The 13,440-nt window shown below is 40.1% G+C and overlaps 1 protein-coding gene across 8 annotated transcripts in view; it reads right to left on the bottom strand.

Annotated features, from left to right (window-relative positions):
* The window catches only part of PPARG (peroxisome proliferator activated receptor gamma), a 179,699-nt gene that overhangs the window by 57,595 nt on the left and 108,664 nt on the right, over window positions 1-13,440 (bottom strand). For 6 of the 8 annotated variants that reach the window (XM_036073564.2, XM_036073566.2, XM_036073565.2 and 3 more), the window contains 2 exons: window positions 8,124-8,574; window positions 7,963-8,004 (listed from right to left, as the gene is read on the bottom strand). The exons of 1 other annotated variant lie outside the window; for it this stretch is intronic. In XM_036073564.2, coding sequence (XP_035929457.2) covers window positions 7,963-8,004; window positions 8,124-8,574 — 493 coding nt within the window. The remainder of the gene's footprint in view (window positions 1-7,962; window positions 8,005-8,123; window positions 8,575-13,440) is intronic. One more of the 8 variants, XM_036073563.2, reaches the window with a different exon arrangement.

A 13,440-nucleotide genomic window follows, 5' to 3' on the forward strand; every position in this document is an offset into this window, starting at 1 on the left:
CTTTCCAATGTCTTTGAGAAGAACCTGTGATCTCAAAACATAGGTGTGATCTTTAATCTCCAAATATGACCTCTCAACACATAATGTCCCAAACTTTATCAGAACCTTGGGAGGGTGGAAACTCACCACACTCCTGGTTTCTCTATCTCCTTGAGGGGCCAGGAGGCTTAGAGTTCTCCCCTTAGCTTGTCAGGCCTCTCCCTCTTCCTCCATGTCTCTTTCCCTTAGGGTTTTTTTTCCTCAATCCACAACTAATCCCTTTAAAGTGATAGCTGATAAAGGGATGAGCTTATATCTCCCTAGGGGTGTTTATATTGTAATAAGGGATTTTAAGAATGACTATTGGTGGAATTGTAAGCAATCTGACTGGCAAGATTGCGTAGAGCTACTTCAAATTCTATCATACCGGGGAAAAGGGGAAATTAGCATTTATTGTGTGCTTCACATGTCCCAGGCATCGTGCCAGAGGCTTCACATACTGTTATTTCTTTTACTTACAATGCTGATAAGGAAATTAGGGCCCAGGGAGGTAAATAATTGAGTGAAATCACACATTTAGTAAGTCGTGGTGGGGGGTGGGGTCTGAACTCAGGGCTGTCCCTGTGATTCCAGAGCTTTCCAATGCCCCCATCCCACCTCTTCTGGTTTTCTTCTTTGTGCATCTGGCAAGACCCTTGAAAGGTACTTTCCCTGGGAGTGCATGGCTCCTTCACAACCCGTGTTGGCCTCTCTGTGATGAGCGACTCGAACCCGTCCTGAGTTTCATTCTTCCTCACTCGCAGATGATCTGTCTGAATGTCTTGGTGGATTGTGCCAGTCTGGAAGGCTGCCTGGGGTCACCCAGAGTTTAAACACACATTGTGAGAACCCAGAATGATAAAGTGCTCCAAAAAGCGGCCCACTGACTGACTGACTGAACCTTTTCCAAGACTGCTGGTGTGGCGATAGGAATGACTCAGCAGTTTGGCTTTCAATCCCATGTCTGTCTCTGAGGTCAAGTACAATCGTGCGCTCACTCACTGAGATGATCCCGGCCTACCAGGCCCAGGGTGAAGAAGAGATTTTACTTCTGAAGCAGTCACTGAGAAAGATGCTTCTATGTTCTACAAACAACAAAAGCCGCCGAGCGTGTGTGTATTTTTAAGTTTCTCAGACGATTCTAGTATGTTTCATTTTCTCCCTCTCCCCCCATCCCCCCGCCAGCCATCTGGTTTTTAGAATTTGCGTGCCAGTTGAGAACTCATAGATAGACCTCACCTTTGTCTAAACCAAGTTCACAAAGTTATTAAAAGAGTGAACTAATGGGACATTTCTAGATAACACTAATTGAGTCATTATTCAAAGCCATCCTAGCCACCTGACAAGGGTTTTCCCACTGGTCATGGCAGCATGGTGGGAAGAGCAGAGGAGAAGAGTGTCGTACGCTATGTAGACAGTGTAGGTGCCCATTACAGATTTTTCAGTTAATAAATGAATGCTATTACTCTCTGACTCCATCACGGCCCACATGGGGGACAAGAACCATGTAATAACACTCGTCCACTGTCCTGCTCAGAGCTTAGTCAGATGAGAAATCAGATGTCCTTGTTTATTCTCAGTATCATGAGAAAGAAGTTAGAATAACAACTTTTACCACCTAGGCACTAGCCTGAGTCTTGTCCAAAAAAACTGTATGGATAAGAGAGCTGCATATTTCACTCACAGAGGAGAGGAGAAGAAAGTAGGCCTATTGGTGTTCATGGTGTTTTTAATACCTGCGTTTTCAACTATTCTGGGTTTTGTCTCCTCCTAGTCAACGAGTACGGATGATGCTAACAGACAGAGAAGATGTGGGGGCCGCTGGGTCCTGTAGAATCAGAGGCCTCCTTAAGCTGGGGTTTCCTCAAGAAAAGTGTAGGCCACTCAGACACCTGTACTCTGCCCTCTGTTCTAGAGAAGTGCTATGCTGTCCATTCTAACTTGCAGACACAGTTCCACAGACAATGGAAAGACTACGCATGAGCTGGAAACATCCTTGAGATTGTGAAGGGCCTTGAGGGATGGGGAAGAGAGATGGAATACTCAAACTCAGAGTCCTCACACTCTGTGCCCGAGAGCTGGCGTGACGCATTTGCCGCTACAGCTGAATGAGTGTTGTTTCTGACAGGCAGGAAGAAATGAAGTTACTGGATGATATTTTAACAATTTTAAATTTCTCTCATAAATTTCTTCTGCAACCACTCACCTCTATTAGAACCTGGTGTAAGATGGTATCTGATGAAGTGCGAATGTATTCACTTAGTTAACTTATTTTTTGCAAGAGTGCTACACACAAGTGCCATTGTTTCCGAGGGCCATGCTACCTGAACAAGTTTAAGAACACAGCACCAGTCTTCAGTGTCATACTGGGCTCCGTTCCTTCCCACAACCATTTTCAAACCTAGCGTGTCATTTTGTTAGGTTAGAACAGTGTCTCGAGAAGGCCTTTGGATATTGATTAGGTAATATCTAGACCACAACCTGAAAATTCTTGACTGAAATATTTGGAGGCAAAATGAAATACGTAGTTTTTGGTAACTGCCAAAGAACTCCAGGACCAAGGTAATTAACTGGGATTCTTCCACATCCCAGTACACAGTAGGGCATCAGTTTGAAGGGCAGAGAGACCTGGGTCTGAACCTTGGCCTCACCAATTAGTGGCTCTGTGACCTGGGGCAAGTTGCTTTATCTTAGAGCTCTAAACTTCTATTTTCTCCATTTGTAAAATGGGGGATAACAACAGACTTTGCAAAGCTGCAGGAAAGGTTAAACAAAGATTATGAACATATGTAAAGTGCTCAAGTATATATTCTGGCATATAATGAGGTATTCGATAAACAGTTGCTAGTATTACTATTAATATTTGACTATTATGCATTCAACAAGCATTTATTAAGTATATTTTCTGGACTGGATGCTGTGCTTTCATTCTGTTCTGTAGAATCTCTATCTATATACACAGAGTCATGACCAAGGGTAAGAAACAGAAGCCTCAGGTTACTGACCTGATAGAAGTAGGACTAACCCAATGGTCTTAAGAGCATCAACTCTTCCTGGATCTGCAAATGTACAGCTATGAGAACAATTCCCCTTTCTTGTGCCCTATTCTCCCTGCCCCCTGCCCACTCAACAGCAGAAACACACATGATCACTCCCAAGAACAGCTGTCCGAAGCTGCTTCACAGAAAAAGAACATGGCTAGGATTGCTGGAAAACGAAGGAGCTGCTATAGAGGTGGTTTGCATAACCAAGCCAGACTCAAGAGGGTAAATGAGGAGGCTGATGACTTGCCATCTGTGGCCATTGTTTCAATATTTACAGCTTCTCTGTCATTAAGATGGCGATGGCAATCTGCCTCAAAAAATATATTATAAAACCCAGTGAATTTCCTCCCCCATATCTTGGAAGTTTGGGAAGAACTGTAATGGATTCCAAACTGTTTTGAATTAACAAAAAGAGCTTTTTCCTGTTGCAGAGTTCCAGCTGGAACCTTCCTATGCTTTTCTTCACTGAACAGCAAATGCTCAAGGAGGCAAAGAGTCCAGTGGAGTGTCCTGGGGCTTGTCAGTTTTACTGAGCTTTACACTTGGCTTAGGTTGCTGGGTCGTTCTGAGAGTTTGCTAGTGTGGCTGGCATGGAACTGTGGCCCCGGAGGCAAACCTGCCCTTGCTGGAGGCAGTTTTATTACTCTTGACGCCACCCATCCTAGAGGGAACGAGGGAAGCTGTTACTTATCACGACTACTGAGGAAGCACTACCTCCGAATTATGGGCCCATACCTTAGGGGATACGGTGAAGGGAGCACAGGTTCCGGCCACCAACACAAGTGTGAGGAGGGTGACCACGAGCCATTAGCCAGGTGGCAGGGGACAGGGTATGTGGCAGAGAGGGCACGCTGAGGTGACAGGACACCTGGTTTTCAGCCCCAGTTCCACTGCTCACTAGCTGTTAGATCTCAGACAAATTGCTGAAGTCTAGGAACCTCGCTTTTCCTTCTGTGAAATGGGAATAAAAATATAGGAGAATTGTCAGGATCTAATAAGAGAACATATATGGAATCCTTTTTAAAAATGTACAAAGTGCTGTCCTTTGTCTGATTCTGGACTGTTGTTCTTTGTAGTCCCATCTTCTCTTTTTTTTTTTTCTTGCCTTGAGCTCAGGAGAGAAAGAGAGAGAGGAGAAAAACTTGAGAAGAACTAGGTCATCTTTCTCAGCTAGCTTGGTTTGAGAGCTGAGTAAACAGCAAAGATGCTAAGCACCAGGCCAATCTAAGCACCAAATCTCACCGGATCAGCAGTTTCTAGGGTTGAAGTTGAATGACAGTGATCTTAACTAAAGCAACTCCAGTTTCCTCAGCAAATACTTAGTTGGGTCAAATCAGGTACTTTCATCCAAAAAAGAAAAGAAAAAGTCCCGTTTAGGTCTTCTGGGGATGCCTTGCCCTTAATCTCCCCAATTCCTTACCATCCCACACTTACAAGGGGCCCATCTCCCCATCCTTCCTTCAGTCTAGGGTCACGGTACCTTCACTCTTCTGTGATTCTAAGCCTAGCTCAGAATGAGGTCAATGGGACCTCTGCCAAAAGCTCTTTTTCTGAAATCACTAAAGCTATCTATAGACTTCAATGTAAACGGCACAAAAGAAAATGACCACTCTTTGTCAAGATTAAGTAGGATCAGAAATTTGTTCACTGGATCAAAGCCTCTTGCTTACATGAATGTTTTCCTTCTGGAAAACCCAGGATAGGAAAAGAATTAAAACTCATTGAGAAATTATATGTCATAATCTAATAAACCACAATCTGGGATACTGACTTCACCATCTACAGATGACTGGGATTCTGATTTTACTGGAGTCTAGTCTTTGGACTGGAAAAGACTTGAGCAGTTCCTTCTCTGGCCTATACCCAACTGGCTTCTCTGAGTAAAGAAGAGAATCAAATTTCTATGTGTTGAGCAAACATGGGGTCCAGTTTATTCATTCTTATCTACTGCCTGTAGGTAGACTTCATCTACAAAAGCAAACTTTGATCAAGGAAGGATTTGTCTTTTGTGATATGGGAACTAGTCAATGGTTAATTCTATTTTTTTTAAGGAAGTCTAAAATTATTCACAGGGTTTTCTTCTCATAATAACCACAGGGATAAGACTTTAATAATCTATGGCTGGCTGCTACCTTCAGATTTCTTTCATTGTTGTGAAGATCCAATAAGATCTGGATATTGGCTACTGTTAAAGCAGTCTGTATGAGACCAAAAAGAACTCATTTATATGGCATCTATATTTAAAATGTACCACTTTTAATTTTCATAATTAAAAACCAAAGCCTGCAATATCTGTTAAATTGAATCAAACTATGCACTGTTATTTTTTGACCAACTAATGAAAAATTTAAAGCCTAATAAATCGCTGGTTTTTAAATAAACTTGCTTGTGAGTTATAGGCAGTAATGGCTTTTTTTCCTAGATGAAAACACCCTGTGGTCTCATGTGCCCATAAAACAACATTGCTCACTGGGGCGCCCTGGGTGGCTCAGTCAGTTAAGTGGCCAACTCCTGATTTCAGCTTAGGTCATGATCTCAGGTCCTGGGAGAGAGCACCACATAGGGCTCCGTGCTCAGTGGGGAGTCTGTTTGAGGATTCCCCCTCTCCCTCTCCTCTGCCCCTCCCTCAGCTTGCATGCGCGCACTCTCTAAAATAAATAAATCTTTAAAGAAAACCAAAAACCAAAAAACCAACACTGCTCAAGTTCAAAAAGTCCAGAATTATTATGACTGTTTCTTGTGTAAACCTTCCCTGGCTAGCAATTAATCTTTGAACAGCTTATTTCAAATGCCTCCCTTAGTGTATCTATGGTGGGAATATAAACTGGTATAAATGTTGTGGAGAACAATCTGGCAATGATGTAACAAAAGACTTAAACATATTTATAGCCATTCCACTTCTGGTAATTTAGAATGAGAAAATAATTTGGAATTTGAACAGAAATTTACACTTAAAAATGTTCACTAAAACGCAAATTTAGAACAAATTTTCAATAATTTTCTAAAAAAATTTTTCTATATTCTCCTCTATAGGTTTTTTGTAGTAAGTTAGCAACCATAAATAAGGAGATAATTCAGTATGTAATGGTCCTTTAAAAAATGAGTATTTTACAGTCCTTAAAATGGTAGTATGTATATATAGATATGTAGCACATGCATAGAAACTTTTCAGGAGGAGACATAGGACTTTGTTAATCTCATTTTATTCTGAGGACAGAGACCTTTAATTTCCATTTACACTTTTCTGTACTCTTTGAATTATGAAATGACCATGTATTACTTTTATTTTCCAAAAATTAATGAAAAATATTAACAAAGAGTATGTAATGACATGGGGAAAATGACTGAGAAAAGGAATATAAATATGGAATCTAGAGTATGCTTGGGAAAAATCTTAGAAATATATCAAATGTTAATAATTCTATTTCTATTCATCATTAAAAATAAAATGTGCCTCAAAATATTAGCTAAGCAATAACAACTTGTTTTCTCATCTGGTTTTTCAAAATTTAAGCTTTTTCTCGTAATGAACCTCAAATAAACTAGAATCTCATTCTTCTTTGCTGAATTAATCATGGGTCCCAGAGGATCAAGGGTTGATCTATCTAAGTAGAGTCTGTCAAGATATTAAAACATGTTGGATAGTAGCTTTTGTTACATTAAACATAACCCCCCAAAACATCACTTTTAAATGAGTGGCAACTTGACGCTGCACAGAGGCTCCAGGGTTAACCCGTGTGCCGTATGCCAGCTCTTTGCACCCGAGTCACGTAAAGGGTAGGATTACTGTAGACCCTGGAGCCAGAGTGCCCGAGCTCATCATCCTGGCTCCCCATCTTATGTTCGCTGGGTAGCCCTGGGCAAGTGATTGAACGCTTCAGTGCTCTGGTTTCCTCGCCTGCAAAACGGTACTTCCCTCACTGGGCTGGAGAATTAAGTGAACGTGTACTACGTGCTCAGAACCCTGCCTAGGACACAGTAGGTACTTAACAAGTGTTTGCTACCATTATTATTATTATTACTAATACATGATGCACCTGATTTCAGAAGCATTCTGCTCTCAAGTAACTGGACAACAAAGGAGGGCAGAGTGCACCATGTTCTTTATAATATCTTGTATAGTTAGACACAGTTTACATCTAGAGGACCACCATCCCTCCCCCCACCAGCTTTCGCCAACAGAGGATGTTCTGCCAAGTGCACACAGAAAGCTCACCCGAAGTCCATTTCAGTAATGAAAACTCATTGCTTAAAAACAATTTTTATAAAGAGAGACGACAGTAAAACTTTCTTCTACATAAGCTGGAAATGTGTGGAGAAGCCAATGAAAGTAGCATGTAGTATAAAACCTGGCTTTTGGAGTCGGTTAGTTAGATCATGTACTTACAAGGCCAAAAATACAATGAACTGCTAAATAACTCAATTTATTTCTCTGCTCTGTGCTCTTTGGTTCAGATTGTATTCTTAATCATAGCCACCACCTCCCAAACGTACCTTAAGGGAAGCCATCAGAGAAATCTACCTGAGGGAATAGTTAGAAGTCAGTAGATAAATATTCCTTGATTGCTGATACTAGGAAAGCAATTCAAAGTAATATCTTCCTGATGGAAGGGCAGTAACTTTCTCTATGCCAAGTGAGCACCAACTTAAGCAAAGTTGTACATGTCATTCCTTAAACGACATGAAGAATAGATTGGCCTGAAGGGAAGGGCAAGAGAGAAGGGAAGGGAAAAGATAGGGAAAAAGAAAATGAAAAGAAAAAAAAAAAAAAGAAGAGGGCATTTGCTTTTCATGTTTGGATTTGACTGGAAAAAATATTATGAAGGATAAGAGAAGAAATGCCTGGGTTGCCCACAGCCTTCCAACAGCAAATTTATGATCCTCTCTCCTGGTATTTTACCTGTGTAGTGACGTTCTCCTGGCATCATACCCCTGGCATTTTCTGTAGGAAAGTACAGTAAGTACAGAGAAAAGGACGAATGCTGAGGAAAGTAAAAATTCTTCCAGCCATGCCACCACTGTCCCACCCTCTTTCACGGAAGATCGAAAGATGAATCTTACCTCCACTGAGAATAATGACGGCTATAAATATTGCCAAGTCGCTGTCATCTAATTCCAGTGCATTGAACTTCACAGCAAACTCAAACTTGGGCTCCATAAAGTCACCAAAGGGCTTTCTCAGGCTCTTTAGAAATTCCCTTGTCATGAATCCTTGGCCCTCTGATATGAGAACCCCATCTTTATTCATCAAGGAGGCCAGCATCGTGTAAATGATCTCATGGACGCCATATTTTAGGAGAGTTACTTGGTCATTCAAGTCAAGGTTTACAAAACCAGGGATACTTTTGGCATACTCTGTGATCTCTTGCACAGCTTCCACTGAGCGGAACTGACACCCCTGAAAGATGCGAATGGCCACCTCTTTGCTCTGCTCTTGCAAGGGGGTGATGTGTTTGAACTTGATTTTATCTTCTCCCATCATTAAGGAATTCATGTCATAGATAACAAATGGCTGCAAAAAAAAAAAAAAAAAAGGGTGGGGGAAAGAAGCTGAGTTGGAGATTTCTAATTCAGGGTGAATACCATTCCAGTTTCTTTATACACATTTGCTTTGCTAACTAAAATCTTTAAGGTTGAAAATACGTAATGAGAAAATATTCTCATCTCCTGATTATTCCTCCTAATTGTCTTCTGGGACCAAACATATTTTACCAAGCTTGGTCTTCTTTTCTTTCAACTTACACTGGAACACTTTTACCTATGACTGGCTAATACCAGTTTGGGTTGTTTGGAGAGTCTTTGTTGCTGACTTGTAAAATCATACAAAATCTGTTGTTTATCTTGGCTTTCAAGAGAATGTGTTTTTAACCTTCATTCAATGAAAAAAAATCATTTCGGCAACTCAGGGTTGAACACACCCACTTGAACATAAAGTAATCTTGCAGTTTTAGATTAAATCTACTCAGATCTCAAATGAAATGCAGTGTGCATGTAAAATATACTTAACTATAAAAAATCGGTTTGAAAGCAGATGAGAAATATTGAGCCAAGAAAATGTCTATTTCTTTTCTTAATGCTCTGGAAGCAATCTGTTTCAGAAAGAGCCAGATGTTTAAAGCCTGTGGGTAAGCACTGCATAAAGTGGCAAAATTAAAAAAGGGTTTTGAACTTATTTTCAAAATATCTGTCCTTAAGGGTCAAATAATCAATAAAACACGTGCATCAGTTACTCAAGTCTGCAACAGACTGCCTTCAAAAGTAAGTTGTTAGTCATTAAGTGATCTCTCTTTCTTTCCTTGTATAGAAAGACCAAAGGGTTGTGGTCACTGTGAAATTCTCCAGGCTGCTCTGAGAAGGGGAATCATTTTATATACATTGGAAATACTTAACTATAGAAGTTAACCACCCCACTCCCATTCAAGTAAGTGTATACCCAAAAGCACGGAATAAGAGTTGAAGGTATTTGCGCTCTAGCTTTGGCTCTATGGTTAAGAATGTGACTTTAGGAAAAACATTTATCTTTCGTAGGCTCAAATTTGTCAGCTGAGGGGAATGGATTACATTGGATGTTTCCATCTCTTCCCTTGAAGTTATTTTAGTTGCATTTCTTAGAAGCTGTGTATGCATGTGTGTGTGTGTGTGTGTGTGTGTGTGTGTGTGTGTTGTACATGTGGATATATGTGAGCATGCATGTACATTGAATATGAAGTCTTTGATGTACAAAAGTTTCTTTTAGGCAGAGATGCTGAGAATTCCCTCTGGATAGGCAAGAGGAAGCAGTATAATGAGTGGCAGCAGTAAGCACCTTCAAGACCCACTGGTTTGGAGATTCTAACTGTGAATCTCTACACAAGACTATGATTTTCACCAACCTGTTAAGTCTGGTCTACACTGAAGGAATAACACTAACACTAAGGACTCTTAGATGTTGAGTAGATTTCCAAACTTGCATGTTATTTCCACACCATTCACGGGAGTTATTCCAGAAATTCTTACTTTTTCTAAACAAAAATTCACTTCAGTTGTATTGGTCAGCCAGCCCCAAAGGAGGGCAGATGCGGGGACCCAACAGTAAGTGTGTTTGATGGCTCGAACTAGTTCTTCAAGTAAATTAGGAACAAAAATGCTTATTATGTTTTTGGACATTCTGCTTGTTTTCTTTTTTCTTTTTTTCTACTTCAGGATTGATATTATTAACGAGAGAGGAAAAAAAGAGCAGATAATCAGTCACATCAGTTAAAAATGTGCTGAGTTTCCCCAGAATGTCAGATTCTAATCATGAGAAAGACTTGCTTTTATAGAACCTACAGAAAATGTGGTTTCTGTCCTCTAGGAGTTCTGTAGCATACTGTATTTCTATCAATGGAATACCGGCTTTCTTTACCGCCATGGGCATCCGATGGTATCGGTACCATACAGGTAGCTGTACAAACATAAGTACAAAATAACACGAATATAAATCATCCCCTCTTCACGTATGGAAAGACTGTACCCAGAGCTGCCCACTTCAACTCCGGGACGAGCTTCTGCTCAACCATTTGGCTTCTTGGCACAGAATGTATGCATGAAATTCTTCTACCTCCATGTAAGCAATTTATCTGGAACTATGCCCTGATAAATCACCCTGTGACTCTTCCCCTTGACTTCCCCTGTCCCCTCATATAAAGCCCCAGGTTCCTGTTTTTGAAACTCTGTGATAGTTGAACATAGGGCACAAAATGCTGCTAATTTTCTCTCCCAATTTAACAACAATGTGACTTTAACCCCTTGGCAATCGGTGTTGGTCAGGATTTCCTGGCAGTAAACACTCAAGGACAGAGAAAGGAATCAGCAGCCCCCACCATCATGCCAAACCATTCCAGTTTTGTTTTTTTTCTTTTTTAAATCCCTTCAGCATTTTTGAAAAAATGGTGAACTGGTAAAGTATTCTGGGTATTGACATGCAAATGGATACCAAGTGGATTTTTTTGTTTTTCCAAGATTATGCTGTTTTCCTTGCTTTTTTGAAGTCTGCATAGGTACTTTCAGCTTCCATGTAAATCTGTCAAACTGCAAAAGTGATCACCAGACATGATCTGCCTGGAGATCTGCCCTTCTTTGCCACCAATTCACCGATTCTTAGGTTGCCAACACTTAACTCACACAATTCACACTGGGACCTCCTCCCCCCGGAACAGGGAAAAGACAGTGACTTGCCTGATTTACAGAAAGCTGACCTCTTAAAACGAAGTGGAATTTGGCCTGTGTAATTTATCTTGGATCATTAACTTAATGTTACACTTCTGGTAAAATATTCTACAGCAAATGAATTTCACTTCCATATTTCTGTATTTTCTACAAATCAAAGGGAAGCCTTCTGTGTTCTATTAGCTTGTATAGTATCATCTGATGATCTACCATTATAAGAGGAATCATATCATCCTCAAATTTGGTCTTAATGATTTTACACTTCTAATTTGGAGCTAACGATGTATTTATCTTCAGACACTGTACCAAATGGCTAGATAAGCATTTCTTCTTAACAGGAAAGAATGTTTAAATACATCTGGGACTCTATAGGGATAGATCCAGGTTTTGTGGGACCTGAAATGCACATAACCATTGGGTACATCTATGACAATTGTTGGGTTCGATAATACAACTTATAAGAGCAAAATTGCTCAGACCCTTCTCAGAGCGTTGGAAGGGGCTCTGTGCAAGGGAGGAGCCCTGACACTTAAGCTTCATTCACTTCATGGAGAATCTGCCTCTGGCCATTATGATACCTGTACTTCTCATATGCTGGACAGACCAGAAAAAGGTGAGACTGACATGAAGGAAACTGCACTTCAACACAATGTTTTTCTTGGGAAGCAAAAACAGTCTCTGTAAGAGGAAATTAGTTTTCTTTGGAGAAATACATCAAATGTAATTAATTCTGATATATTTCGATTTTCAAGAACGGCTTACCTATCAAAGCCAGGATGGGATTAAAGGTACTGTTTTATATAGATTATTAAGGTTAGTTACAGGCCTCTTGCATGCCTCTAACGTGTAACACAACGATCATGGGGGAAGCTGGCTTAATAATGAAAACACAGTAGGGTAATAAAAGTTGACTTTTTTAACTGGAGAAACAGAACAATAGTGTTACTTAGTAATCCATAACATCAGCATTTTAATATATATACAAGTTATGAAAGGGATTATGCATGAACACTGTAAGTTTACAGCTCCTTTTGAATAATAAAGTAACAGGCTAAAGGAGATAAATGAGAAAGTCAACTTATAAAGCACAGATTGTCCTGATGATTGCTTCAATTTGGGAGACTGGAATTAATGTAACAGACAACTCTACCCCCTCACAGACCATCCCTTGGTAACCACGTCAGAGTTAAAACTGGCCTGAAAAAACGTGTGCCTCCTCTCACGAAGCTCTCCTGATAGCCTTAGTTTTCATGACAGATTAGAGCAAAGGCTCAAGGAAGAGAAGCTGGATTCTTAGGGCCTATCTTCTTCATTTTGTTTCCTTCTTCCTTTTTTATACTTCTGACTGGCTTTCATCCTTTTAGAGATACATGGTTCTCCTGGATTAGCTATAGTGGGTGACTGTTAATCAAAATGCATTGGTTAGGTTTCTTCAACTTCTGGTTTTGCCCATTTCTATTTTCCTCTTGTTGAGAACCATGGGATTTACAGAACCAAAGGGGTCTTCAAAAATCACCTACATCATCATTCTCTGACGAGGTATGAATACACTGAATGAAGCCAAAGTCAAATAACTATTTACAGCAAACCCTGAACTGGAACTGGAGCTCCTGACTCAGGACTAGTTCTTTTCCCTTTCTATTGCTTTCTACGTGACTTTCCACTTTTCCTTTTTTAAATAAAATGACTATCCTGGGAGAAATTTCAGCTTTTAAACCAAAGCTCTTCCAGGGTGGGGTCTTGGAGACAGTGCCTTTTGAGCTATTATTTCCTAGAAGTGCTAGGTAAGTGCTGGATGTGACTGAAGGGAAGTTCGAACAATCTCTCAAATGTACTTCTGTTCTCCCGCATGGTTTAGAGATTTAAGACAAATAAAAGCTTAATGGGAAGAATTATTCACACTCTAATGAACTCGCACATAACCACAGCTCTTAAAAAACCATCCATTGCCAGCCAAAGTGTTACTCAGCTGGCAAACAAGGGTATTGGTTAACTGAATCTAATCATTACCAAAAAAAAAAAAAAAAAAAAAAGGAAATTCACTTGCTTTTCTTCATTCTATCTTTTTTATTTATTGTCTGAAAGAACACTATTGGTTCAGATCTGTTATATCTTTGGCTATTCCTGACAATAAAGGAATTTATTTTATTCACATTAATATCTGGATTAAGGATCCCAGGAGCCCAGCTTC

The sequence above is a fragment of the Halichoerus grypus genome, chromosome 1 (assembly GCF_964656455.1).
Source record: "Halichoerus grypus chromosome 1, mHalGry1.hap1.1, whole genome shotgun sequence".
Taxonomy (NCBI): Eukaryota; Metazoa; Chordata; class Mammalia; order Carnivora; family Phocidae; genus Halichoerus; species Halichoerus grypus.